The sequence below is a fragment of the Halichoerus grypus genome, chromosome 10 (genome assembly GCF_964656455.1).
Source record: "Halichoerus grypus chromosome 10, mHalGry1.hap1.1, whole genome shotgun sequence".
NCBI classification, from domain to species: Eukaryota; Metazoa; Chordata; class Mammalia; order Carnivora; family Phocidae; genus Halichoerus; species Halichoerus grypus.
The window spans coordinates 31093939-31120717 of NC_135721.1; the positions used below are offsets into that span (position 1 = coordinate 31093939).

The 26779-nt window shown below is 40.4% G+C and overlaps 1 protein-coding gene across 1 annotated transcript in view; it reads right to left on the minus strand.

Moving 5' to 3' along the window:
• Positions 1-1196: 1196 nt before the first annotated feature.
• Positions 1197-26779, minus strand: part of CDKL4 (cyclin dependent kinase like 4) — a 52353-nt gene continuing 26770 nt past the window's right edge. The window contains exons 4-10 of the mRNA XM_036067872.2: positions 24019-24091; positions 17986-18076; positions 16865-17062; positions 15369-15451; positions 13247-13303; positions 8493-8627; positions 1197-6292 (exon numbers count right to left, since the gene is read on the minus strand). Of these exons, the coding sequence (XP_035923765.2) occupies positions 6191-6292; positions 8493-8627; positions 13247-13303; positions 15369-15451; positions 16865-17062; positions 17986-18076; positions 24019-24091 (739 nt within the window). The 3' untranslated portion in view covers positions 1197-6190. The remainder of the gene's footprint in view (positions 6293-8492; positions 8628-13246; positions 13304-15368; positions 15452-16864; positions 17063-17985; positions 18077-24018; positions 24092-26779) is intronic.

The window sequence follows — 26779 nt, forward strand, 5'->3', positions numbered from 1 at the left end:
GAAGAATGATTTTCAGATTTCCTCCAGTGTATAGTTCTATATAAAAGAACATCAGATCCCTGCCTAACTTTAAGTGTGATTATTGTTTGCGAACATGCTTCTCAACTTCAGTGGTATGCAACTGAGAAACATACTCTTTTCAGTTATCCACTGCTACAAAACAAATCATCCCAAAACGCAGTGGCTGAAAACAATTTATTCTCATAATTTTGTGGGTGGGCTGGGCACAGCTGGGCAGTTATGCTGGTCTCACTTATTTGGCTATATTCAGCTGGTGGCTGCACTGAGTTGGAACGTCCAAGAAGGCTTTACTGGCCCCTTGGTGTTCCTCCTGTGGCCTCTTTCTCTTCATAGGGTATCTTGTCACCTGGAGGTCTAGTCTAAGCTTCTTTACAGCATGGTGGCTGGCTTCCCCAGAGAGAGAAAGCAGAAGTCGCCAGGCCTTTCACGACCTAGGCCCCAAAACAGCACAGCGGGACATCTGCTGCATTCTCTTTGTCTAAGGAAGTCCCTGGTCACAAGGTGAGGAGAAGGGAGGGAGACTTCACCTCTTGATAAAAGGGATGGCAAAGTGTCATTGCAAAAGGCCTTGGGATGGGAGAAACCCTTGCAGTCAGCGTTGGAAAGAATCTACTATACTCTCTCAACACAGCACTATTAAAAATAATGAAAGCAGAAAGGTTAGTTCAAAAGAAAATTAAAAAAATGAAGCATCTTTAAATAATGACCTCATCATTATTTTACTAATTGTTTTTCTCTCTTTTGATCATTGGTCTAAGTTTGGTCTTTGAGACTCTTCAACTTTTTAAACCCACAACAGAAACTATTGTGACGATTTGGAATCGAAGTTGCAAGAAAATTTCATATTTTGTAGCTTATGTATTGGGAAGGGTCAGAGAAATATTTTGATGAATTGAAAGAAAAAAATCTTATAGCCTCAAAGTAAATGTTCTCAGGAATAAGCATCTATTGGGTTGGACTGGAAAAGATTTTCTTAGTTTTTCCATTTGTGAAAATTGCCAACCCAAGGCACAAGAAGGAAGAGTTGCTATACCAACTGTTCAAATAGTCCAACTGAGAGGAAATGAAATAACAAGTTCTGAAATTTATATGTGAATATGAGAGTTTTTCTCATTTAAATACAAAGTATTAGGCAATGGACTAATAGGTGAGTTGAACAGAAATAAGGAGACAGAAATATTTCTAACTTTTATTAAAATAAGCTAAAGAACATATTCAGGTTGAGTTATATATACAAATGTAAGGTCACCAAAGTATTTAAGCCCATATTTAGGTTTTCTAAACATCTTCAGCTAAATTTTTAAAATATTACGTATATTTAACATAATAACTAAAACTGCTTTGTAGTGAATTGTTTCTGCGGTATAAGTTGTCGTTATGCTAATTATTGTGTGCTAATTAATATTACAGCTACAATTTCATGCGGTTTGAAATAGACCTGCTTCTCTACTAATAGATTCTAAAATCTTCAATGTGACAGTATTGAGAGACATGGTCAGTGACTAGTGTTCACAACAGAAAAGAAAAATTGTAACTTTAATAAATACAAGTTGTTTATACTCCTGTTAAGTACTGATAACCAAATCTCAGCTTGAGTAGATTACAGGTTAAATATAAAGTAGACTGAAACTGAGTCTCTGCTGCTCAAATATAAAACTGGTATAATTCAGACATATTTGTAGAATTCCCTTAAGTTACCATTTACTGAAAGCATTAAAAGTTTTGCTGAAGTTAGAAATGTCCTCAGTGTTCTTTGCCTTAATGGATATCTTAAATTAGTATTTCACAGCATATGTGTCATTTCCCAGCTAATTAGAGTTATATATTAAAACATCAAAGAATGATTACATATTAATCTGCATTTTAAAAGCACACCTGTTTTATTTAATTAAAATTTAGTGATAATTAGCTTTAAAATCCACTCTAGTTTATAAAATTGAACCTCCATTAGACAGTTGTCTGCAAACTACTATTGACGTGATAGAACTAGCAGGGAGTGGTTGTGTGTATGTGTGTGTGTGAGTGTGAAAGCAAGCAAGCGAGGGAGAGATGAGAGATGGGGAGGGAGAAGGGGAGAGAGAGAGACAGAGAGAGAGAGATCTAGCTCCTCTCTAGAAAGCCTCTTCTAGTGGGAGAAATGTCCAGGACAGAAACGCCATGTGCTATGGAGAATCACAGAAGTCCACAGCTGAATGGGAGCCCTAGAAATCACCTAGCTTATCTCTTCCTTTATTTTTCAAATGAGAAAATGAAGGCACAGAACAGTTAAACGTTGTGACAAGGCTACACGGAGAATTACAAGCCAGTCAAGAACCTGGTGTCCTAACGCCCAGACCAAATGATAAGTCTATTATTCTTTAACCTACCACTGGTAAAGACTTTGTCTTCTACTAAAACAAGAATGAAGTTGATGAGTTCATGATTTTATTAGGAAACAAACATCCACACTCACACACACATACACACACACCCAGAACATTACTTTATTGTGTGTGGCATTTTATCTTTATGTCTTAATTGTATGCATCACAAATTTATATGTAATGCATACGTATGCATTATAAATCAGAATCTGTGATTCAGTTAATACTTATACTGACTCCCCAATTTTTTCAAGATTTTAAGGTTTGTGCAGTCGTACGATCATTCCTCTTCTGGTAGTATGTTTTAATTAACAAAAAAAAGTTTTTTGGTCTTTTTGTTGTTGTTTTGTTTTGTTTTTTCTTTTGAGAATTCTGTGCCATTCAAGTTGTTCCGAAACCAGGATTGGAAATCATTGGTAGTGACAAATGAATAAGAAAGTGCCATCTTTTTGAACAACTGTAATTCCAAGGCAAGTAAGCTAAAGAACCACAAAAAATCTTCAGAGTTGAGAATTTTTTCAAAATAACTTATTAATTTTCTTAGGTCTTGTAGTTTGGGAGATCTGCAGAGCAATGAAGAGCCGTGATATGGCTGACTTAGAAGGGGGATAGTCTATTCTCTGCTCACCTCTTTCTTTCCTGCCCGAGAGCTTTGTTTGCACCCCTTCCTCAATTATCTCCCTAATCCAAAGCATGCAAAAACCTCTTGAATACAATTTTTTAACAATTCAGTCTAGTTAAAATAATCCCCAAAAAGTGACCCCCTAAAAGGGCTTTGTGGTTGGGGGCAAGTTGGAACAAGTGCAGTCAAATATGACCAGGACTGAAAGGAGCCCAAAGGCAGAGTCCAAGCAAGTAGACTCCCAGGGCTGATAAAGGTCTAATGAAACGTCCTTTTCTATGATGTATTTCCTTCTTCCCTGAAGCAGCAGCAGGAGCACAAAGAACTAAAGTCCGCATTTTCAGTTCTCTGTAAAGTGCTCTGCAAACCAAATAAAACGAACTGCTTGGCTGCTTGGAGATTCTCAGGTACGATGTGGAAAGTCTGAGGAAACCAGGGTGCGAAGAGATCATGCCTGGGAGTGGAGAGAAGGGGAGCATTCAGGCGGTGCCGCTCACCACGATGGCTCAATACTTGGACAGCACCAGGAAAGAGCTATATACATAAATTAAAAAGCTTGAAAGCTGGCATGGGTGAGACAAGTCACAGGTGAGCCAGAAACCTCACAAGAATGTAAAGGAAATGCGTGGTTACAGAATTGTGTGGGCTTCTGTGAAGAGCCCGATGAGTTTTACAGAAGTCATTACTTAATTTGGGCACTACATGCTGAAGCGCAACTATCTTCCATGTGGCTGAGAAATGCAAGGGAGTATGTGCAGCACCGAAGTGAGAAACAGGCACTTAAAACAGAAAAGAGTTGTAGGTTGAGGTCTGTGCGCCTGCGTGATTCCGAGGCGGGTCGCCCAGGGAAAGGGCCAGTGTGCAAATGTTACTCGGATGATTGTTTTTCTTCATGGTAAAAGGACTGCAACAGAGCACTTTCCTAAGCATTAGATGCTTTCTCCTCTTTCCCCCTCCCCAGTGATCTCTAAATGATGGATTTGTCTATGGAAAAAAAAATTGAGAGAGAAAAACGCCAGTTTGCATTAATTCTTAAATGTAAGCAAAACTAAGAAATGACAGTCACCCTATCAACCGTTTGAAGCATGATTATAAGCAAAATGGGAACTGGAGTTGTGTGCTGTGTTCTGAATTTCCGAGTGTGTTTGTGTGTGTGTAATGTAATGTAGATATTTAGGAGAGCTGGAGCAGGATGAGTAGCTTGGCAATAAGGCTTACATGAGGGGCGCCTGGGTGGCTCAGTCGTTAAGCGTCTGCCTTCGGCTTGGGTCGTGATCCCAGGGTCCTGGGATCGAGCCCCACATTGGGCTCCATGCACCGCGGGGAAGCCTGCTTCTCCCTCTCCTACTCCCCCTGCTTGTGTTCCCTCTCTCGCTATGTCTCTCTCTGTCGAATAAATAAATAAAATCTTTAAAAAAAAAAAAAAAGGCTTACATGATAAAAACACTATGGAAGTTAAAAAGAAATCTTTCAGCAAAGTTGCTGTTTATCTTTTATTTCTCATTTTCCTTGCTCCTGTGGCATCATTTAATTAAAAACGCAAGAAACATACAAATCTGAAGAGGCACATTCTTGATGATAAGATGGCAAGAGGAAGACCAAAGAAGCTTAGAGTCACATTAAGCATGTTAAATGGCCAAATAAGCCCACTTAGAATGTCCTTCCAGTGAGCAAGAAACCCCTGTTGAGATGCCATAATTCCTAAGTAAAGAGATGCTCCTCCCGAATAACTGAACAAGATTCTCTAGCAGTTTCCACAGCCATGTTTATAAGTGCAATAAACTTTTAGAGGTGAACAGAAGATGTTAGTGTGTTTTCCTAAAAACAATTTATGCTTGGTGTATAGTGCCAGATACATGGCATTTCTTAGAATTATGTGTATTTGCAAAATTTGACAACGTTCAGGTAAGCATGCCAGACCCAGGAACAGAAAAGAGTTAATGAAATAATCTTAATATTTATTGAAACATCACTATTTTGTGCCTTTATGCCAGGCAGTGATAGACAACCCCATGCTATTATTTTACATGAGTTCCTTGCTAGCAAACGAAAAGCCCTTTAAACAGACTGCCTCATTCTTTGATGTCTAGGATAAAAGGCATCTATCATGATGTTTCAAAACTTATAAACATATATGTATATATGTGTACATATGTATGTATTTAGGTGTATCTGTCAAGTGTACTTGGGAAAATATCCCAATGTAAACGGGGCTTACCTACTGTGGTGTTTTGTTTGTTTGCTTCCTCTTTTTGGTAGGAGACACAAAGAAGTTGACTGAATGACAATCTTTCTGTTGTTGGAAGCACTTACAAACCTGATCTGCTCATGATACACAAGTTTAGGGCTGCACAAGTTCACACAGGCTATGGATTCAAAGGTTTGGAAGAATATCGACTGTGAACTAAATATTTAGGACACGCACCCAACAGGATACATCTAGGCACTGAGATGATCGAGCCAGGAAAAGAATAAGAAACCATGATGTTGCAAAGGACAGCATTAGAGTCAGCAGTCGGTTATCATAGGGCATTATGTCATGAGGATGGTAATTCCTTGTAGTTCCTTATTTGCTATGTAAATGTATGGAATTTTCTCTGACTTCCTCTAAAATTAGAATCGTCAATGTCTCATGAGACAAAGTAGAGTCTGCCCTGGAATCGAGGGATAAACCCACATGACATTTCAAGGTTCCCTTCCTACACCAATATAAAATTCAGCATTACTCAACAGACCTGGTTACAATAAGCGTGAATTAAAATGCAGAAACATAATGTCATTCCTTACACAAAAACAGCTAGGCAAGCTATTTGATAATGCTCTAAGACATTATGTGGTCAGGTAAACCAAAATGACATATGTAAATCTTTTCCAACAATCAACGTACAAGCCCACAAATTCTCACTATAAATTGCCTCAGGAGGGGCTGCTCTGATGAAATGGAAATGTCTCCTCCATATGTGCAGTTTCAGACTCTATAACATTTAAAGAAAATGTTCTAAAAGATAAAGTTGGCATGTAAAAAGCACGGGCAGAGGAATCAGTAATGATCAGAGCAAAACAATTCTAGAAGGCATCTTAATTTTCATATGGCTCATTTGCATTTGAAACACTGAGAATTCCTATCTCTTTTGTACAAAAATGTGTACATATTAAATTACTTTCCACTTGAAAGAACATTTTCCTAAATGTTTGGAAGATGATCAAATTTTAACTGGAGGACTTGTTTTCTTCCATCAGGTGTGGGGGAGATGTGGCTTCCTGGTATGAGAGGCAACAGTTGATTCTAATAGCAGAACAAGACAAAAATAAGAAAGTAAATGGAAAAGAATTCCTATTTGTACAATTTGATTTAAAGATGGCAAAACAAAAAGGATACATATGATACAAAGATGTCAAAAGACATCAATTTAAAATCAAATAGGGTTACCTTTCCAAAAATTGTGATATTCTGATACTTGAAAATTAGGTTCTATTACTTATTCTAGGATTCTCATGGATGTCGTTGATTTATTTCAGTATGTTTATCTCTGAGTATCTAGTCCGTGTTTAAAAGTCAGATGCCCCCCAGCTTTTAGACAATAATTTCAAGAGTCTACATTCTACCTATCTTAAATTTTTAATTTTAGGATATTAATTTTAGGATATTTGACAAAACAGTAAAGATTTAAAACCTCTTTACTATCAATTTTAAACAATGTTTAGTCTTAAGGAAATTGTTGGTTACTCACTCAGAGATCTAGAAGTTGGTATCCAGGGGGAAATTTGAACTCACAAAGTGAAACCACATTGAATGGAAAGATCTTTTTGAATTTTTAGTTTATTTTCTGATACGATAAAATGTTTAGGGAAGAGGCTCATGTTCAGAAAGAAAACCAGAACCTGAAAGACATCCCTGCCTTTCTCCTGGCCTTGCTCTCCAGAGACTTCACCTGGTGGCGGGAGATGCTTAGCCATGGTCTCAATGGTGGGGGCTCTAGTAAGGCTTCCTCCTGAAGTGGGACAGGATGCAGTTGATGAAGGACTGAGAACATGACCTGAGTTCTGTAAATGAGATTATCTAGGTCTATGCTGCTCTTTGTGCTTCTTTTCCTTTTGGAGAAATAAAGTCCCCGATCTGCATCAGCTGGGCTATGGGGTATGAAGGAATGAGGAACACAGCTGTGAACGGGAGACTCCCAGGGAGAGGAGCATTGGCACCTCCTCAAGGCGAGGCTGGTAAAAGCGCAGTCAGGAACCGAGGGCCAGGATGGGGTACTGCTGCTCTTCACCCTCCCAGGCCAAGCGGGGGGAATCTGTTGACATGTTTTTTTTAAGGAGACAGTGTTTTTACACACAATTCACCCTGTATTTCAAACTGCTGCCTCAGACTTATTTGAGCAAACCCTAATCTTTTGGTTAAGTAAAGTGCATTGGGCTTGACTTGCAAACGCAGAACTTAAAACAGTAAAAGATAAAATGGTCTATGTAGTAAAAATTTGAAAATCATCCTAACATGTCGTCTTGTTGGTTAGTTTGATCTTTCTCTCTCAACAAACTTTGATTTTAATTATTAAAATGGTGAAAAAAAAAACAACCACCACCTGCTTTCTTCCTTTATGGTAGACATGCTAATGAGAAGATAAATGACCAATAAGTAGATCAAAGGTGGAAGCTGAAGCAAACATAGAATGGGATGATTGTCCGTCTGGTAACTTGAAAGTTACATCTTTGTTTATTAATAAGCAATGTTCAGCTATTTATTTATTTGGATAATATTTACCGGGTACCTTCTATAGGTCAGACACTGTTTTAGGTGCTGGGGACACAAGATGAAAAATAAACCCCAAACCAAAACAAACCTACTTCCGTGGGGTTTATGTTTTAACCTCAAAGTTTTTCTGAAACCAAGTAAAGCAACAGTCACCTAAGAAACTGCAAAATCAAGGTTTGTCATATTCATCATATTATTCTACAATACGGGCACATTTTAGGATAGAATTTGGTTCTTAGGCGTTTGAGTTTCATCTCTTAGTATTTGCCAGAGCTTGTCCTTGGTTTTGAGGAAAAGCCTAGGGAAGGTAGGCTTAGGTGCCTGCCATTGGTAATAAGACGGGAAGAGTTGAGTTTCCTTTATGGTGTGTCTGGAGGCGAGAGAGGGTCCTGGGCTTTCCTTGGTAACGTTCAAACTCAGTCCTGCTGTAATCAGGGTTTTATTGTATGAAGTTGTTGTATTTTGGGTATATGAACTATCCAATCAGCATGGCAAAAAGTTGAGCAATACTTTGATTCAAGTATATTTGGAATAAGATTTTGCAACAGATTTGGATATTTTTATAGTTTTATGGCTTTATTACATCAATCACCAAAATTTATTAAGATAAACAAATACAACTAAACCAGTGCAAAGAAAGGTCTTGGTGTCTACCTAGTCTCACTTTGAAAAGTAGAAAAAGAAAAAAAAAAAGAATTATTTTTATAGCACTTTAACTTTTGAACAGAGGTACCTGCTGGCGTCTTCTGTTTCTTCCTTCAGTACGTGCTTTTCTTTTAATTTGGTCCTCGTGAAAAGAATCAAAGTAGGGGCTCTCCAGGAGTTGGGCACAGGTTAATCTGTCATCAGGATTCATCTTCAGACACTCCTTTGGAAGAAAAGAAAGTATTAAAAGGGGGGCCTGTTTTGTTACTGTGACCTGAAACTGAATAACTTGTTAGAGCAAATACGAGTTTAGAAAATCTTCAGGTTTGTATATTACCAAGTACTTGAAACTTGTTAATAACTAGAATTGCTTTTCTTTTGCCATTTCAAAGTCTTGAGGGTAGAACTGAACATTCAGTGTCCCTGGAAGGGGGCTACAACTAGAGCAGGTGTTTCTTTTTTTCCCCAAAGATTTCATTTATTTGTCAGAGAGAGATACAGAGCACAAGAGGGGGGAGGGGCAGGCAAAGGGAGAGGGAGAAGCAGACTCCCCGCTGAGCAGGGAGCCCAATGCGGGGATCATGACCTGAGCTGAAGGCAGACACTCAACTGACTGAGCCACCCAGGCATCCCATAGATCAGGTGTTTCTACCAATGACACCTCTTCATCACTTGTCAAAGCACATAGTTTGCGTGACACTTCAAGTGTGATCCCAAGCGTGATCCCAGGACCAGCTGCATCAGCATTACCTGGGAACTTGTTGTAAATGCAGTTCCTGATCAGTCAAAAGCACTGGGGGAGGGCTAGGGCTACTAGAGGCTACTAGAAGCCTCTAGCTTTGCCTCCAAGAGAAGGGAGGACTCTGGCAGCAGCGGGGCTGGTGGAGTCCCGTCACAAAGATTTTCTTCAAGAAGCCCTGATGCTCTTTGGCCAGAGAATGGGGCTTTTCCCATGAAGAAAGACAGATTATGATCCATAAGAAATTAGAAAAGCCTTAGAACACCCAGGCACAGGAGACCTGAAATTTCCTGCCTTACGGCCATGAAAGAAAAGTAAAACTTATCAACATAACAGACTTAGTTTGAGGCATTTGGGTGTCCAGATAATTATTTTGACTGAGGCTGCCCTGTCGTGTCCATTCCTCCCTAACCCCAGCTGACCCCAGGTCTCTGAGATCCCTGCAAATGCTGCCACCCCTATAGTCTCACCTGCTCTTCAGAGCCGTGTCTGATTGGACCTGGCTTTAAGAAACAACCCTCCTCGGCATAATCAGCATAATCAGATTCACCTGTCCCTCCAGAGCATCACCTGCTCCAAGCAGATCCCACCCCACCCTCATGTTAATGATCCGTACCATAATTAAGTCTAACTGCTATTGGGGGTCTGTCTCCTCAAAGCCTAACACTGTCAGGACTGTAACCAGCACAGAAAAACTGATATTCCAGGATTCTGAATATAAACTGTGGTGGTCTATTTCTTCATCACTTCGTTCTGGCTTTTGCCTCCATCATTCCACTTAAGTGACTCCTGTTGTTCATACCTATGACTTCCATCTTCACAAATCCAATAGGTAGACTGTGTTCTCATCTCCAGTGTCAGACGTGACTGACCACATCCTCCTCCTTGAAACGTCCCTTGGCTTCTTGATGCCTCCCTTCCCTTCTCCTTACCTCGTGACCACCCCTTCTCAAACCAGCCTGTGTTAGTTTACCTTCTCCACAAGGGGTGGGTGGAACTCCTCCAGGCTCAGTCCTAGGCTCTCCTTTCTCCTCTCTGATTCTAGCTAATTGCACTGATTCTTAAGTCTTCAATTATTAAGGTTTATCAGAGACTTCCACATGTATATTTCTGGTCCAGACCTCTCCTTTGAACTCCAGACCCACATATGCAGCGGCCTACTTAACAGCGGCCTATTTAACAGTTCTGATTTGTCTCAAGGGCACTGTTACGGATTGACTATGTTGAAATCCTAACCCCCAATACCTCATCATGTGATCTTATTTGGAAATAGGGTCTTTGCAAATGTAAATGGTTAAGATAAGGTCATACTGGAATAGGGTGGGCCCTAATCCAATGGGATGGTGTTCTTACAAGAGGGAAGACCCTACAAAGACAGACATCGAGAAAACACCAGAAGACAGAGACAGAAATTGGAGTTCTGTCATAAGCTCAAGAATGTCTGGGGCTAACAGAAGCTGGTAGAGTCCAGGAAGGATCCACCCTAAAAGCTTCAGAGAGAGCATGGCCCTGTCAACATCTTGATTTGAGTCTTCTAGTCGTCAGAATTGTGAGAATAAGTTTCTGTTGCTTGCGGCCACCCAGTGTGTGGCACTTTGTTACAACAGCTCTAGGAAACTGGCACAGATATCTCATGGTTGCCGCCCTCCTCTACTCACTCCCCAGATCTGAATCCTAACGAAGTCCTATCAGTTTTATTTCCAATCATATGTTGAATTCATTCACTTCCTTTAATGGGCTTTCAATCTATTGAAATCTGGTCTACTAAATACCTATGGGTTTTTAGTTTAAAGAACATTTTTAGATTCTAAGAATAAGCTGCTAATGCTGAGCTGTTCCTTGGGCCTGGGCTAGAACTATATCCTATTTTGTTAGTTCTAGGAGCAGTGAGATGAATTGGGTGGAGTTGAGGCTTCTGAGCTGTTGAGCCTGGATTAATACCTTTCTATACACCAAGAGGCCGATGAATTCTCAGAGGTGTTCCCTGATCAGAGTGTTCCCAACCCAGGAAAGGTTTTTATGATGAGGGACAAGAAATTGGAACTGCAAAGTACATGTCAGGATCCTTTTCTTGAAACTTCAGATTTCATAGAAAAGCCTTAAAAATATTTCCAAGAGCCTACAGACTTCTTCTTTGGCCAGATTAAACTAATACAGTGATAGGATGTTATGGCTATGAAAGCAACTGAGAAATACATAATACTGTGTCTGTTGTCTCAGTTAAAACCGAATGAGGAGAAACACACAAGCTCTGCCATAGGTTGGCTACTCCATGCCACCACTGACTTTGGCACCGTCATTGGCTGGCACTTCATGCATTTGAGCCGGTGCCTGCATAGATGATGGCCTAGTCCCATGGGATGACTACCTATTATAGTAGCTGGTTTTTATTTGTTATTAAAGATGTCTCAATTGCAATTAGTGAAAGCAAGCCTTCCTTCATCTAGCCTGGGGCAGAAGTCTAGGAGAAAGGGTGTAACCCACGGAACAGCACAATCCTTGATGCACTTAGAGAATCCTTGGGTCTCAGGTCAGACATTACAGGTATAAATCAAATGGTTGAGCGACAAAACTAGCTTCATCCAGAACTGGGCAGGCAAACAGGCCACTTCACCTTTGGAGCTGAGGACAGGGAGTTTGTCCTATACCTTAGAGTTTTTCTGCCCTGGAGTTGCCTTCCAGGAAGTTTTCTCTCTCGTTAGTTAGAGAAGTAACTAGCAGAAGGCTCGGCCTACACCTGAGAATGGGTTGGGTTTGCGGTGCTTGACAGATACCCTCCCCGCAGGAGGTCTTGCTAAATTGCAGGTGGGTCAGAACAACCTGTCCAGAACAAGGTTGGGAAATTGAAGTTCTAGGACAGGGCCTTCAGGGTGCTGGGCTAAGGCAGGTCAGAGCAGGGAGACAGAGAGAAGGCAGCGGAGGGCCAGTGAAGCACTGGTCAGTGCAGTCTGAGGGCACAGAGGTGTCAGGCTTTCAGGAGGACTCAGACCAAAGGAATCCAGCACCTTGGATAGCACCTTGACAGTGACCACCATTAGCACAATGGCAGGTCTACACAATTGACTCTAGGTCATCCAGGTGGCTCTGCCTTCTAGATCAGATGACTTCTGAGCTAGGCTGTGTACCATAGTCACCTAGAGGGATGTTTAAAGATACAAATTCCAAGGTCCTATACAGAGAGATTTTGCTTCTGTAACACTGAGGTTAGATACTGGAATGTATATTTTTAAAAAGCTCATTCTGATGAGTCGTCATTCTGATGAATAGTATGGAAACCACTGCTATAGATAGAACTTAATTGGTTGCTAAAGATAGATACCTTTACTGATATCTCCATCCATATTCCACTAAGAGCTTTCAGTATCCACAGTGGAGGTAAGAGTCACATCTTCTAGCATGGGTCAGTTGGTCAAGCATGAATGGCAGACTAGTCACAGGTGAATTTCTTCTGCTTTTTATTAGAATTTGTCCTTTGTCTGACTATTTCTTTTGGGCCTAGTGAAAGAGCTATATCTGGTGTCTGCATGTCTCTGAGTTTGCCTGGTCTACTAATTTAAAAAAAAAAAGATTTTAAATTTTATTTAACCCAATGTATCTAAAACATTATCAGTTCAACATGTAATTAATATCCTAGAACTTCTTAGTGAAATATTTAATATTCTTTTTTATAGTAATTTTCATAGAAATCTAGTACATCTTCATTCAAATTAGCCGTATTTCAAGTGTTCAACAGTAATAGGTAGCTAGTGACTACCATATTGGACAGTACAGTTCTACACCTTCAAACATTCATCCTCATAAATTTCCATAGTCTGAATATACTGACTTAACAGTCAAATTTCCTAATAAATGCAAAAGAAGTAATGGTGTTCATCACAGCAAATGCTAATTATACTCTTCTGTCTTTGACTAGTTTTAATGGATATGTTAGAAAGATTACTACTTCAACTACTAATGTTCTTTAACCATAATTATTTTACAGTTCCTTATTATGTTGAATGACTACTTGGCATTATTTGCCCTACTGTCAATCCCTCCCAGAGTTACCAGCTTCAATTATTACAATTTGCTGTCAATAATGGTTATAATTAATTCTTAAGTACCTGCATGAAATTCAAAGACATGGGATGAGCATCTGAGAACTTTTCTTCAAGAGTTTCCTAGAAAACAAAATAAAGAATTTCAATGTTACATAACAACAAAGTTATGTTTATTTTGAATATATTAGAAATAAGAACACTTTGGAGAAAGACCTCCCCTAGTAGGTTAGATAATTCCTTTTAAGGACTTTTTTTAAAGTCCTATTTTTATATAATTTTACACTATAGTATAAAGGTTTAAAAGACAAAAACTGGAATTATTTTCTTAATTTCACAATGTCTTACATGTCTTGCAATTGATGCTTGGTGAATGTGAGTTCCAAATATCCCTGAAATCCTACAACATTATTTTATTTTTCAAAGATTTTATTTACTTATTTAACAGAGAGAGCGCGCGCACACAAGCAGGGGGAGCTGCAGGCAGAGGCAGAGGGAGAAGCAGGCTCCCCGCTGAGCAGAGAGCCCAATGTGGGACTCGATCCCAGGACCCTGGGATCATGACCTAAGCCGAAGGCAGATGCTTAACTGACTGAGCCACCCAGGTGCCCCTACAACAGTACTTTAATATCTGTGCAGATGTACTTATGGGGATGCTTTGAGCATTAATGAAAATGTGTTGAACTACATGTGTATGAGCACTACAGAAAGCAAGAGAATGATAAACACAAAATTCAGAATAGTAGGGAAGGAAGAGAATGGGATCAAGGGAGGAGCATATAGGGAAGGGGAAGCTCCAAAGATAATGGTAATAGTCTCCTTTATGTTTTTTTAATTTTTTTTTAACTTTTCTTTCTTTTTTTTTAAGTAGGCTGTTCCCCCAGTGTGGAGCCCAACGCAGAGCCTGAACTCGCAACCCTGAGATCAAGACCTGAGCCGAGATCGAGTTAGACGCTCAACCAACTGAGCCACCCAGGTGCCTGGGTAATAGTCTCCTTTAACTAGGCACCAGGTACTTGTGAATTTGTATTTAAACTAAACTGTTACATAAATATTCTTTTGTAATTCAACCTCTAGCCTTGTTAATTCAATTTTAACCTTTTGTTATATTTGTTAAAGCCTTTAACAAATATAGGGGCGTCTGGGCAGTACAACTGGTTAAGCTGCTGACTCTTGGTTTCGGCTCAGGTCATGATCTCAGGGTCCTGGGATGGAGCCCCGGGTTGGGATCCATGCTCAGCATGGAAGTCTGCTAAAGTTTTTCTCTCCCTCTCTCTCTGCAACCCTCCCACTCACTCATTCGTGCCCTCTCTCACTCAAATAAATAAACCTTAAAAAAAAAAGCTTTAACAAACATAAAAGAAAGAAATTTATAATATATCAACGTATTACATGAAATACCGAATTTAAAATGAACAAGGTGTCTAGAAATAGTTGGGATTGTTCGAACCTCGGATTGTTCCCACAGCCATAAATCATGATGTGGCTTTACAGACTTCCCCATCCCTGCTCCACTCTCGTACCAACACACAGCCCGAATGTGGGCACACACCTCTTCTGACAGTCCTTTCATTCTATAGGCAGAATTTAGACCACCTGGAGCTTTAAAAATCATAGCCCACGCTTAGGTGACACAGACAGATCAATGTCTGTAGAGACTAAGATGGCAAGTAGTCATGGACACATTCCCAAAGAAAGGCAAAGACCACAGCAAGAGCATAGCAATGATCAGTGTGGTCTGGAGTTTTGATTTGGATACAATGAGGGTCATTTTGTAGAATGACTTTCCACATGAAAATATCCGCTGTGAAGAAATGGTTTTTATGGACTTGGGCTTTGTTTTACAAGCTGAAAAAATAGAGAAGACTACAGTAAGTACTGTTTAACAATAGATAATTATTTCAGGGGAAGGTGCCGAGCGTTTTGACTAAAAGGATCAAGGTATTTATGTAAGGAACTAAATATAGTTTCGCTTCAAATTTAACATTAAGTTAATCTTTGACTAGATAGGGCAAGTAGACTTTTAAAGCATTCTCTTGGTTAATTTATGCCGTTTTATATAACTTCTTTGATCTGTCTCAGTGTGCCAGAAGGAAAACAGGAGCCAAAAGTACAGATATTGTGAAAAATACCCTTTTAAAGAAAGTTGCAACACAAATAATAAAACATCCAAGATTGAGCAGTTTACCATGTCTTCTGGCTCAGGAATACTGATGCCATGGAAAAACTGGTTACTTTTGAAGATAGATTGATGTCTTGGGATTAGTTTTCCTGCAAAATACAAACCATGTACCTCATGACAAATTTAATAAAAATAAAAGTGTTTAAATGGTTAACTTCTGAGGTCCAGATACACAAGAAATACTGAGCCTGATCATTCCTTCCCGATTCGGGAGGAGCGAGTCGCTGCAAAAACAGGCCTCCTCAGGGCAGGGCAGGCCTCCCACGCAACTCGCTTTACCACAGGCGGCTCAGTCTGCCACTCAGCCCCCCCGCCAAACGCAGAGGTCAGAAAACCGTGCTCAGGGCTTTACACATGTGATCGCATAACTCTCTCACAGCAGTTGCTATTTTTAATGAGCAAAATGAGGCTCAGAAGTTCAATAACCTGTCTAAATTCGCATGGTGATTAAGAGACAGACGCAGGATTCACCCTCAGGTCTGTCTCATGTCTGCTGCATGTAAATTTCCACAGTCCTTCTGGGAAATCAATCAAACAATATATACTGAACGCGTGGCCTGTGGTGCTCCTCTACCCTACATTTTTCATGCTGTAGAATTCTCCGGAAGAATGCATTGGAACCAAACAGGGGCCTGCATCAGACCACACAGCAGTGCTTCCATCGCCCAGCAGCCGGGCTGCCGGGACAGGCCAGGGGCAGGAATTAATAAACACCCATCAGGTGTGTAGACATGTCGCTTTCCTTGTGTCCATGCTGCTTCGTGTGAAGCTGCAGCCGACCTTCTGGGTCATGTCCTCTTCCAACTGCCACGGATGCTGACACATGGTGGAAGCTTATGAGAGAGGCCCCCTGAGTCCCATTCCTGCTCTGCATGTAACTTGTAGGACTTCAGGCCAATCATGGAAGCTCCCTGAGCCTCAGTTTCCTCATTTGTAACATAGGCACAATTAAAAATGTTATACTGATCTTAATGGGTTTTTCTTAAGACTGGAAGAGATGATGTGTGCGAAAGTAACTTGTAAATTCTCAAGTGCTGTACGAAGGAGTAGAGTTGAGGAGTTGCAACGGAGACAGTATAGCCTACAAAACCTAAAATATTTATCATCGGGCCCTTTATAGAAAAGTCTGCTGACCCCTGCTCTAGAGTAAAGGGGGGAAACCCCTCCTTTGCAGTGGGCAGAAATGACATTTGATCAAATATCTCTTAGAGTCTGTTCTGTGCAGATGACTCATATCCTTGTTCCTATCTTAGCCTGACAGGGAAAGTAAGTGGATAGTTTATCCAAGGCTAATTGACTTGACTTGGAAAGGCACCTGAGAGCTCCTCACTGAGCAGAGTTACGGCTCCACATGGAGAAAATGGCTGGACTTTGGTGACAACCCAGCACAAGCAACAGAGTAGCACTTCGGAGAAGCAAGAAAGCTCTTGTTGTTCATTACAGTGATGTCCTATCGCTGTAACAATCGAGCAACTCTGGAAGCCATAAAATGCAACTCCTACCCAGTGTTCTGATGATCAGATAAAGCTGGTCCACATCTGATTTTCCAGGCCAGAGTGGCCGGCCCGTCAGAAGCTCTGCAGAAACGCAACCAGTGGCCCACACATCTACAGAAGAACCGTACTGCGTATCTCCCACAAGAAGTTCAGGAGCTCGGTACCATCGTGTCGCCACGTAATCGGTGTAGGCGGCTCCTGGAACTGCAAATGCGTCAGTCAGATCGGGGTGGGGGGGGTCACATTCCCGTGACACGTGACCTACTCCCGGGAGCAGGTCAGGCATTCGGGCAAGCTACAGTAACTCCGAGGCCCCAATACTCCTCACTGTTGTGGCAGCGAGGCACCAGCTGCCCAAGTACTTCCGCTGTGCGCTCGGACAGTCAATTCAACTCCCAGGGGTCCCTCGTCTTAGTTAACATCAGTCTCATCCCACACAGAGGGGGGCGGGAATGAGGATTTCTGTAGTGGAACCTCAAGTTGAAACCAACTTCCAGGTGCACTGTGAAGCTACCTGCGTCTGTCCTACCAGGAAACTGGTTGTGTGCACACCCACCTTGCAGTGAGTTGTTGCTAACGCCTGTTGTTGCCTGCCGCACAGTTCTAGATTCAGGGAGAAATCGTGATCTGTTCCCCTTTCCCTTTGGTTCCCCCTGTCTGGGATGACTTCCTTTTTCTTAGCACTGTCTCTGAAGCCTCTCCTTAATTTTCTGTTTACTCTTCCAGTCTTACCAACCCCATGGGATTTTCCCGACCTCTCTGGGGCACAGTAATGTCTCCCTCCAGGGAACCATCTGCACCCTCACTTTGGTACTTCCCTGCGAACCATCTCGTATTATTCTTTTGTTTCTTTTACTTCAGATTGTAAGTGCATGAAGAGCAGAAATGCATCTTATAACTCTTTTCCTCTACGAGGCAAAGCACATAAATATGACATCCAATAAATTGGAGTGGAGTGGAGCGGAGTTGCAGTGCACACTAAGGTACTGGCTAAAAGGTAAAACTGAACTTTTCCTCTTTGAATAATCACAATGTCTGTCACACTTAGCATCCGTTCAATATCTAAAGTAAGAGTTTATATCATTTCATAATCATCTGAATTGGATAAGTGAAAAATTGCTACTTACTCAGAATTCGTGCAAACCCAAAGTCACAGATCTTGATTATTCCTTGCTTAGTTATTAGAATATTTTCAGGTTTTACGTCTCTGTGAATACACTGTAAGATAATATTTGATTATTTCTCTGAGTCATCAAAATGACAAAGCATAATAAACATTAAATATTAGTTTAGATGATAAACATATCTTATGAGATAAAAACAAATATGCTCTTCCTTCATTTTTCTAAAAGAACTTTAATTGACAAATTTTCACTCATAAATCTTATCACACCAAAAGAAGAAAAATCAAAATGCTGCTATATAAGCAAAGAAATTGAAATTATAATTGTTGGATAAGAAAACTTTTTTTTCTTTTTGAGAAGGTCGTGTCATACAATTATTTCTTCCACATTTTACTGGTCTCTACTTAAACTGCAAGAGGTAAAGCCCTAGATGAGATTAGACTCGATGTATCTCTGAAAAGAACTGCCGCCCAAGAATCTCAATTCAGGTTGAATAAGTATTGCAGATTTGAGAAACTGGAAAAACATTTGAATGATAACAAAGAAAATTTGCTTAAAAATTGGCCTGTAACTAGAGTGACCATATTATTTATCGCCCAAATTGGGATGTATGAAAGGAGCACTATTAGTAATTACGCCAGGAAAACAGGACCAAACCACAACTGTCCTGGGTAAGCTGGGAGGTACGGTCACCTACTTCTCAAGAGACGCTGAGCCTTCAGCATTGGGACGAGGACCACTGCCACTCTTCCTCAGCACTAAGCTAACCTGGGAGGATTAGCAGGTCTCCTGGGATATGACCACACAGCGCTGTCTGCTGGGGTCTGTCCTGGGAGAGCAGGACACCCCTGTGAGGCGTTCTCCCCTCACAGAGGCTCCCCTTATTCCTCTGTAGGCAGAGACCTTACAACTTGCTGTATCACTGTAAAGACCCTGAACGGAGCACGTACTCCTTGCTGGACGTGCGAGGGCCACACTGGGGTAAGGAGGCAGGCAGGCTGCATGAGCCGCACTCCTTGTTCTTCCAGAAATGGCTGCTCCATGGTGTGGAGGCCCTCCAAGAATACAGCTCAGGCCCTATTCTTCAGCACTTTATCTTTCCAGTCCTTCCTCCCAGACAAGCCAACGGATAAAACTGATGCTGTTCTTCTGCAGCTCAGCCTTCCTCTAGAGCTCCGTCCTTTTCAAGTCCTTGCACGTGAATTATTTCATTCCTGCCACAATCTTGTGACTGCAGGTGGCCACTGACAGGGTCTCTGGATTGACTGTCAGAGTAATCCACTCCTTTTGCCTCATTCCTCTGCTGTGCTATCAGTCCTTGTATATATTCCTGCCACACTGACAATTCTGAAGTAATTTTTCTTTGCTTCTATGGTAGCTATCTGGGAAGATAAAAGGCTGAGTCCTAAATTCATTTTAGGTCACAAAAATGGCAGTGGTAACAGAAGCTTGTTCCTAGTTAGTCTCAATTATTGTCAACTCTCTCATAATTTGTATGACCAACAGAAGAAACTTCTAGGCCTCTTTAGAGTCCTAAGGCCTTTGATATTAATTTTTTTAAAAAAAGACATTGCTATAATATAAACCAACATAGTTTTGAGGTCCTACCGTTTAAGCAACACATTTATGAAACTTGGATTAACACTCTGAGTCCTAGTCACAATAGTTGGTGATTTACTAGGATTAGGTTATGTTCCTCAAAAGAGTCTGCATTAAATTCTAAAATTTCTGGACTACGTGTGGCATCATCAGGCAAATGGACTTACACTGACACTTGTCTTTTGGTCTACTTAAATATGATTTTTGGACCTAGTGCAAATCCATGCAAAATTTTTAGCAATTTATTTTCCAACCAAAAAAATACCAAGGCAAATGAAGTACTGATGTGTCCCAAAGAAACAGAAAACTTACTGGTGTAGATGCAGGTAAGAGAAGCTACTAATGAAGAGGAAGAGGATACTGAAGAAAGCAAAAGAGAGTAAAAATGCCTGGAACAGTAGGAAGTCAAGCACGGAGAACGGAAGCCGCTTAATCCTACAACATTCGCTTTCTCTGCTGCAAAGCCACACTCTGTGCACATTCGGCAGTGCCTCGAGCGGTCAGCTTGCTTTCCACCAAACACCAAGAAACCTGCAAGTCAGTGTGACACAAGCAGGGTTTTGTTTGTTTGTTTGTTTTTAAATAACTTGGGTTGCATACACAGCTTTTAGAAAATGTTCAAGTTGGGTTACTGTGGCTAATGTGTAATCTCATTTTTACTGGCTCACAAGTCAACAAGAAGAGGTAGCGGGACCCTCAACTTTAAGAAACTCCAGAACTTTCACAAATTGCTTCTTGTAATACCTGATCAAATAAGTTTTCTTTTTTTTTTTTTAAAGATTTTATTTTTAAAGTAATCTCTACACTTAGTGTGGGGCTTGAACTCACGACCCCAAAATCAGGAGTTGCACGCTCCACCAACTGAGCCAGCCAGGTGCCCCTAAATAATTGGTCTCTATTATCTGAGAAGGTTGTCCTCTTGAGGTTTAGAGATGGTTACTGATACAGCAGTGAGGAAAAGGACCTCCTTCTTCACAACCAGAACATTAGTATAAACAAGATGATGATGGATGTTGCAGCCTGATACACATATCTTGGAAGTCACTGTAGTTTTGTCATTTTGCAATGGACTTCTTTTTGTCTAATATATCAGGTATATAAAAATCCACGAGTTCATTATGATACTAAATGGGTCACTTTAGTTAACTCATTCTAGCAATATTAGAGGGTAAGAAAAAACAAAATGAATAGGTACTTTCTTAAATCCAGTGCTTGTCAAAATTTAATGTGCACATGAATCTCCTGGAGATCTTGTTAAAATGCAGATTCTGATTCAGTAGATCTAAGGTGGGCCTGAGATTCTGCATTTCTAATGAGCTCCAAGGTGATCCCTATTAATAAGGCCTTAATCCCTTATAACTTTAACCTTCCTTGTCTTGGTTAGGATCACCACTCTGGAGATAATACGGTAGTCATGGTCTCCATAGGTTGAAAGCTGTGAATTTTCAGCAACACCATTGGGTCAGATGGCCTTTTCTATTTGAGAGTATCATAGGGTTCCTTTAAAAATAAGGCGAGGATAAAGGTTTTAGATGTAGTATTGTAACAGCTTACATATGACCTAAATTTTTTCCTTTGCATGCATTTTAGTAATAGATAAAAAGATACACAAAGGCTTACCATAGCATAAGAAAATGAGATAACCAGAATTCAGAAGTAATTCCCATGTTGGAGGAGGGAAGTTTGAAAAATTATCCATTTTTAATAGAGGTCATGGATTATCAATTGGAGGTTTTAAAACTTAAGATACAGAACGTGTTGTTCTGAGCAGAGAAATGATGGCAGTTGCATTGAGCTATAATAATGTTTGGGTCTGCTGGGAATAGTAAGTCACAATCAGTAGGTAAGTTGATTGACTGATTCATTCATTCATTCATTCATTCATGCATGCATGCAGCTATTCAATAAATACTTATTGAGCAAGCACCTTTTATATAAAAAGATCAATGCTAGGTGTTGAAGAGATACAAAGATAAATCAGCCCAGACGTTGCATTCAAGTTTATAACCTAGTACACAGGAAAGTGTCTGACTATATAGAGATAAAGGACAAACACTTATGGTAAACAGAACTTCAAAAAATCATTTTAATTACCCATAAGACTCCTACAAGAACCTTAGGTAAACTTTAATACCTCTGATAGCATGGTAGAAAGTAACAGAGACATGGTTTTATTTATTTATTTTTTTAGTTTTTTTTAAAGATTTTATTTATTTATTTGACAGAGAGAGTGAGCACAAGCAGGGGGAGCAGCAGAGGGAGAGGGAGAAGCAGGCTCTCTGCTGAGCAGGGAGCCCAATGTGGGACTCGATCCCAGGTCCCCGGGATCATGACCTGAGCCAAAGGCAGACACTTAACTGACGAGCGACCTAGGTGCCCTGGGATGTGGTTTTAATTCAGCAACATCTTTAGTAAGTATTTGAAAGCATTTGCATCATGAAAACCAGGCTTATGTATCTTGTGAACAATATTTCTCTATATTTTTTATTTTTATTTTTTTTAAAGTAGGCTCCATACCCAGCATGGAGCCCAATGTGGGGCTTGAACTAACAACCCTGAGATCAAGACCTGAGCTGAGCTCAAGAGTCTGATGCTTAACCAACTGAGCCACCCAGGTGCCCCAACTCAATACTTTATTAATAGAAAATATAAGCTTTTGATTGATCCTACAAACTCTTCTTTGACTTTCTTAAAACTAAAGGAAGCTTCCTCTAAGTATTGAAATTTATTTCCATGATTTTGCATTCTTTTCCAGCAATCCTATACTATGACAGACATTATGCTGGCATCAAAATTTACCATGTGGTAGTCTGTATCCTTGCCTAGGCACTGCCTCTGTCTAGGCACCAACTCAAAAGGTCTAGAGTTATTTTTTAAAAACTATCATTATAAAATCGGAGGGGGAGATGAACCATGATAGATGATGGACTCTGAGAAACAGACTGAGGGTTCTGGAGGGGGGGGTGGGAGGATGGGTTAGCCTGATGATGGGTGTTAAGGAGGGCACGTTCTGCATGGAGCACTGGGTGTTATACACAAACAATGAATCATGGAACACTGCATCAAAAACTAATGATGTAATGTATGGTGATTATCATAACAATAAAAAATTTAAAAAAAAAGAAAACACACACACACAAAACAAAAAACTATCATTATAGCAAAAGTTCCCAGAAGCCAACTTAAAGAAGCTCCCACTGGCCCAAGATGGGATAATTTGAACATCAGAGAGAACTATCATTGCAAAGGACTGAAACACATCAAATATATAAGATCCGTGAGTTTGTAATGATGCCTACGTTCCCCTAAAACCTTCATTGTTCATTCTTGGAGGTTGCTAATATACCAACTTATCACTCTGAGTATTGACAAACAAGGGAAATAATCACACCTTTATCTTACTGTATTTTACAGTAGCCAGAGTCTGTGAGGGTAGGTTCTTCTTCATAGAATTCAAATTAATAAATGCAGAAGAAATAATAGAATTTGAAAATCACCATCTTTTAACCCTAATGAAATACTAGATCTAGGCAACTATCATCAATGAAGGCTAAAGCCATCAAGTAAAAAGGTTGACCAGGAAAATCATAGTGGAGAGGATCAAACTAAGCTCCCGAAGCCACTTATCTATTTCAAGATGATCAAAAGTGGGACAAGCTGACATAAGCCTCATGATGTTGATGCAAGAAGACATGTACAGCATTACATATGAAATATTCTTGCCTGAAAAACTGAACCTGAAATGATCGAGTTTCTAGACACAAATACCAATTTACCGGAAATACAGGTGAAAGAACAAGTTAAGTGACACACAGGAAGCAATCAGCCACAATGATTTCTAGAACACAGTAGTATTCAAAGTGTGTTTCTTGGACCAGCAGCTTCAGCATTAACTGGGCAAATGTTAGAAATGCAAATTCTTGGGGCCCTACCCCGGACCTATGGAATCAGAAACTCTGGGGGTGGGCCCAGAAAACTGTATCTTAATAAGACCTCCAGGGGGGTTGATGCACGCTCAAGTTTGAGAACTATGGGTCTAAAAAACTAATGCTAAAAAAATTTTTTTAAAGGGATACTGGAAGGGGGCCTCTTAAAGAATAAAAGACTCAAAAAACATAAAAACAAAATTAAATCAAGTGCCATGGGGAGTTACACCACTGCTATCCAGCAAACTTATTTAACCCAGTTTAAAAATGATCACAGGAATCACCAGTAGGATGGCAAAAGGAACACTGAGTTTACACAAGCTTTTAATTCATAAGGAATTAATAATTTGGAATGGAATTCAAATGGAAATTTGAAAAAAAAGCCATGGATTACGTTTCCCATATTCTGTGACTTTCTTCCTTTCCTTCCATCTTTAGTTCTTTAAGGCGATCCCTGAGCTATTTAGAAGAAAAGAAGAAATTGACAAATATGTTGGAAAATGTTACTTACGTTATGTTTATGACAGAAATTAAGAGCTTGAAGTGTTTGCCATAATACACTTTTGATCACTCCATCAGCAACTCTGGGGGAAAGAAAATTAAAAAGGAAATGAAAACTCCTAAGATGGGGGGGTCAGGAGAGGGAGCTGGGACCAGAAAGGGAGTGGGTAGGGCTTGCTGTGGCCAACAAACATGGTGAAAAGGGTGTGCTGGAGATAGTTTTTTGAATGTGTTCATGAAAATTGCTTTACTATGTAGTTTTCATTATAGATACATAATTTTCTTTTGTAATTTGAAAATTTTAGATCTGTAGAAATGGCATATGCTTATCACAAAAATCCAAGCAGTATCGCAAAGTAAAGGAATAGAAAGTGTTGACTCAAAACTTGCTACCCCAAACTACTTGCTGTAGTGTAAGTGGCTTTCTCTTCCGGCACCTCTGTTTCTTTCCCTCTCTCTGCCTCTCTCTGCATTTACTTTTTTTTCCTCTGCATTTACTTTTTAACTTTAGTTTTTTTTTTAGAGAGGGGGAGAGAGAGCAGGATTGGGGGAGGGGTAGAGGGAGAGGGAGAGTCTTAAGCAGCTCCGTGCCCAGCACAGAGCCCAATGTGGGGCTCAATCTCATGACCCTGAGATCATGATCTGAGCCGAAATCAAGAGCCGGATGTTTAACAGACTGAGCCACACAGGTGCCCCTTTAATTTTAAATAAATGCATTCATATGGCTCAAAATTTGAAGAGTATAAAAGTATATCCATGAAGAACTCTTTCTCATACCTGGCTAGTCATACATTTCATTCTCTGCAACTACTCCCCCCTCTTTCAGGAAGCTTGTATGCATAGAGGTACAAATACTAATGCTTTCACATCTATTTCGTGGTCTTATTATATGGATGTGTCATAATTTACTTACTTAGTTCCCATTGGTGAGCAATTAGGTTGACTCAATTTTATTCCTAGAAACAACATTTCAATGAATATCCGTAATCGTCCATCTTACCACAGTTGTGCAATTATCTTTTTAAGGCAAGTTCTAGAAGTGGAATTTCTAGGACCAATGGTAGGCACATGTTACATTTTGATCCTGCAGATACGACCTTCAGGTAGACCTAAAACCTGGTTTTGCAGGAAGAAAGGCATACTTGAAGACTGACTTCCAGCAGTTATGGTGGTAAACACACTCAAGTACATGCTGTAATTGTGTAACAGTTTCTTACACCTGGTGAGCAGGCAGGTACGCAGCCAGGGGAGGCCAGGAGGAACACATGTCCCATGAGAATGAGAGGCTGGGTGCTTTTTGTCCCTGTAGGATCCTGGAAATACTGGAAGGTATTTTCCATTGCAGAACTGGGGATCTGGGCAACTCACATCTTGTCTGGGAGTAGTCTACTTTGTGTAACCATCTCTATAAATTATAGCAATTACATTCCCTTTAACTTTCTGTTGATGTCTTTCCATGGCTCACATCACTGTCCCATGATGGCGACTTCAGTTGCATATTGCCCACCGAACATCTGTGCATTCAAGTCCCTATCTCCTCATTGTCTTGCCAACACCCAGTTTTGCCAATGTTATGTTTGCCAAAATGTGGTTAAACTAAAAAGATAGCTCATTTTGGTTTTCATTGGCATTTCATTAACTATTAGTGACTTTTGTTTTCACATGATTATTGGACATTACATGTCTTCTTTTCAGTATTTCCTGTTCATGGCCTTTATGTCTTTTTTGACTGGCCTGTTTACCCTTTTCAAAATTGATTCATGGGCGCCTGGGTGGCTCAGTTGGTTAAGCGACTGCCTTCGGCTTGGGTCCTGGGATCGAGCCCCGCATCAGGCTCCCTGCTCCGTGGGAAACCTGCTTCTCCCTCTCCCACTCCCCCTGCTTGTGTTCCCTTTCTTGCTGTCTCTCTCTCTGTCAAACAAATAAATAAAATCTTTAAAAAAAATAAAACAAAATTGATTCATGAAGACTCAATATATACTGGAGTCTGCATTTGTGCTGCAAATATTTTTACCCATGTGTTGTTTGTTTCTCAACCCTCTTTGTGGGGATGGGGTGGCTGTTTGCAGAGTTTCGAAAATCCGAGACACAAGATGTCTTTTGCTGTCTACTGTAAGACTTTTTTATTTAAAAAATTTAAAATGATCGAATGTTCCAAACATACCCATTACCTGGCCTTAATGTTTTATCATACTTGGAAATTTAAATCGTATGTTTAGATCACTTTTAAAAACTAAACTCATCCTGCAGCTGTTGTGGGTCTTACAGAGGGGTGGGACAGCCTCTGTATGACTCAGGCATCGAACCAGCTACAAGACCTCACCATGCAAAGCTGCGGTACATGCCGAGAAAGAGCAACAAGTGCGTGGAGGTATTTTTCTCAGGGCAGTTTTCTAACTTCAGGTGACAGTTATGACAGCACATTCTTGATATCCATGGTCTGGTGGCGGCCCTTTGGCTCCAACTCTTCTAATAAGTATTATTAATATTGTGAAAGCCCCTAATTCTCAATATTAAATCCCATTCTGCTGGAAGTGTCTAGAGCCATTTCTATTTCCTGCACTGAATTTTTTTTTTTAAGGTTGTTTTTCTTTTATTTATTTGACAGAGAGACAGCGAGAGAGGGAACACAAGCAGGGGGAGTGGGAGAGGGAGAAGCAGACTTCCCGCTGAGCAGGGAGCCCGACGCGGGGCTCGATCCCAGGACCCTGGGATCATGACCTGAGCTGAAGGCAGACTCTTAACCAACTGAGCCACACAGGTGCCCCCTA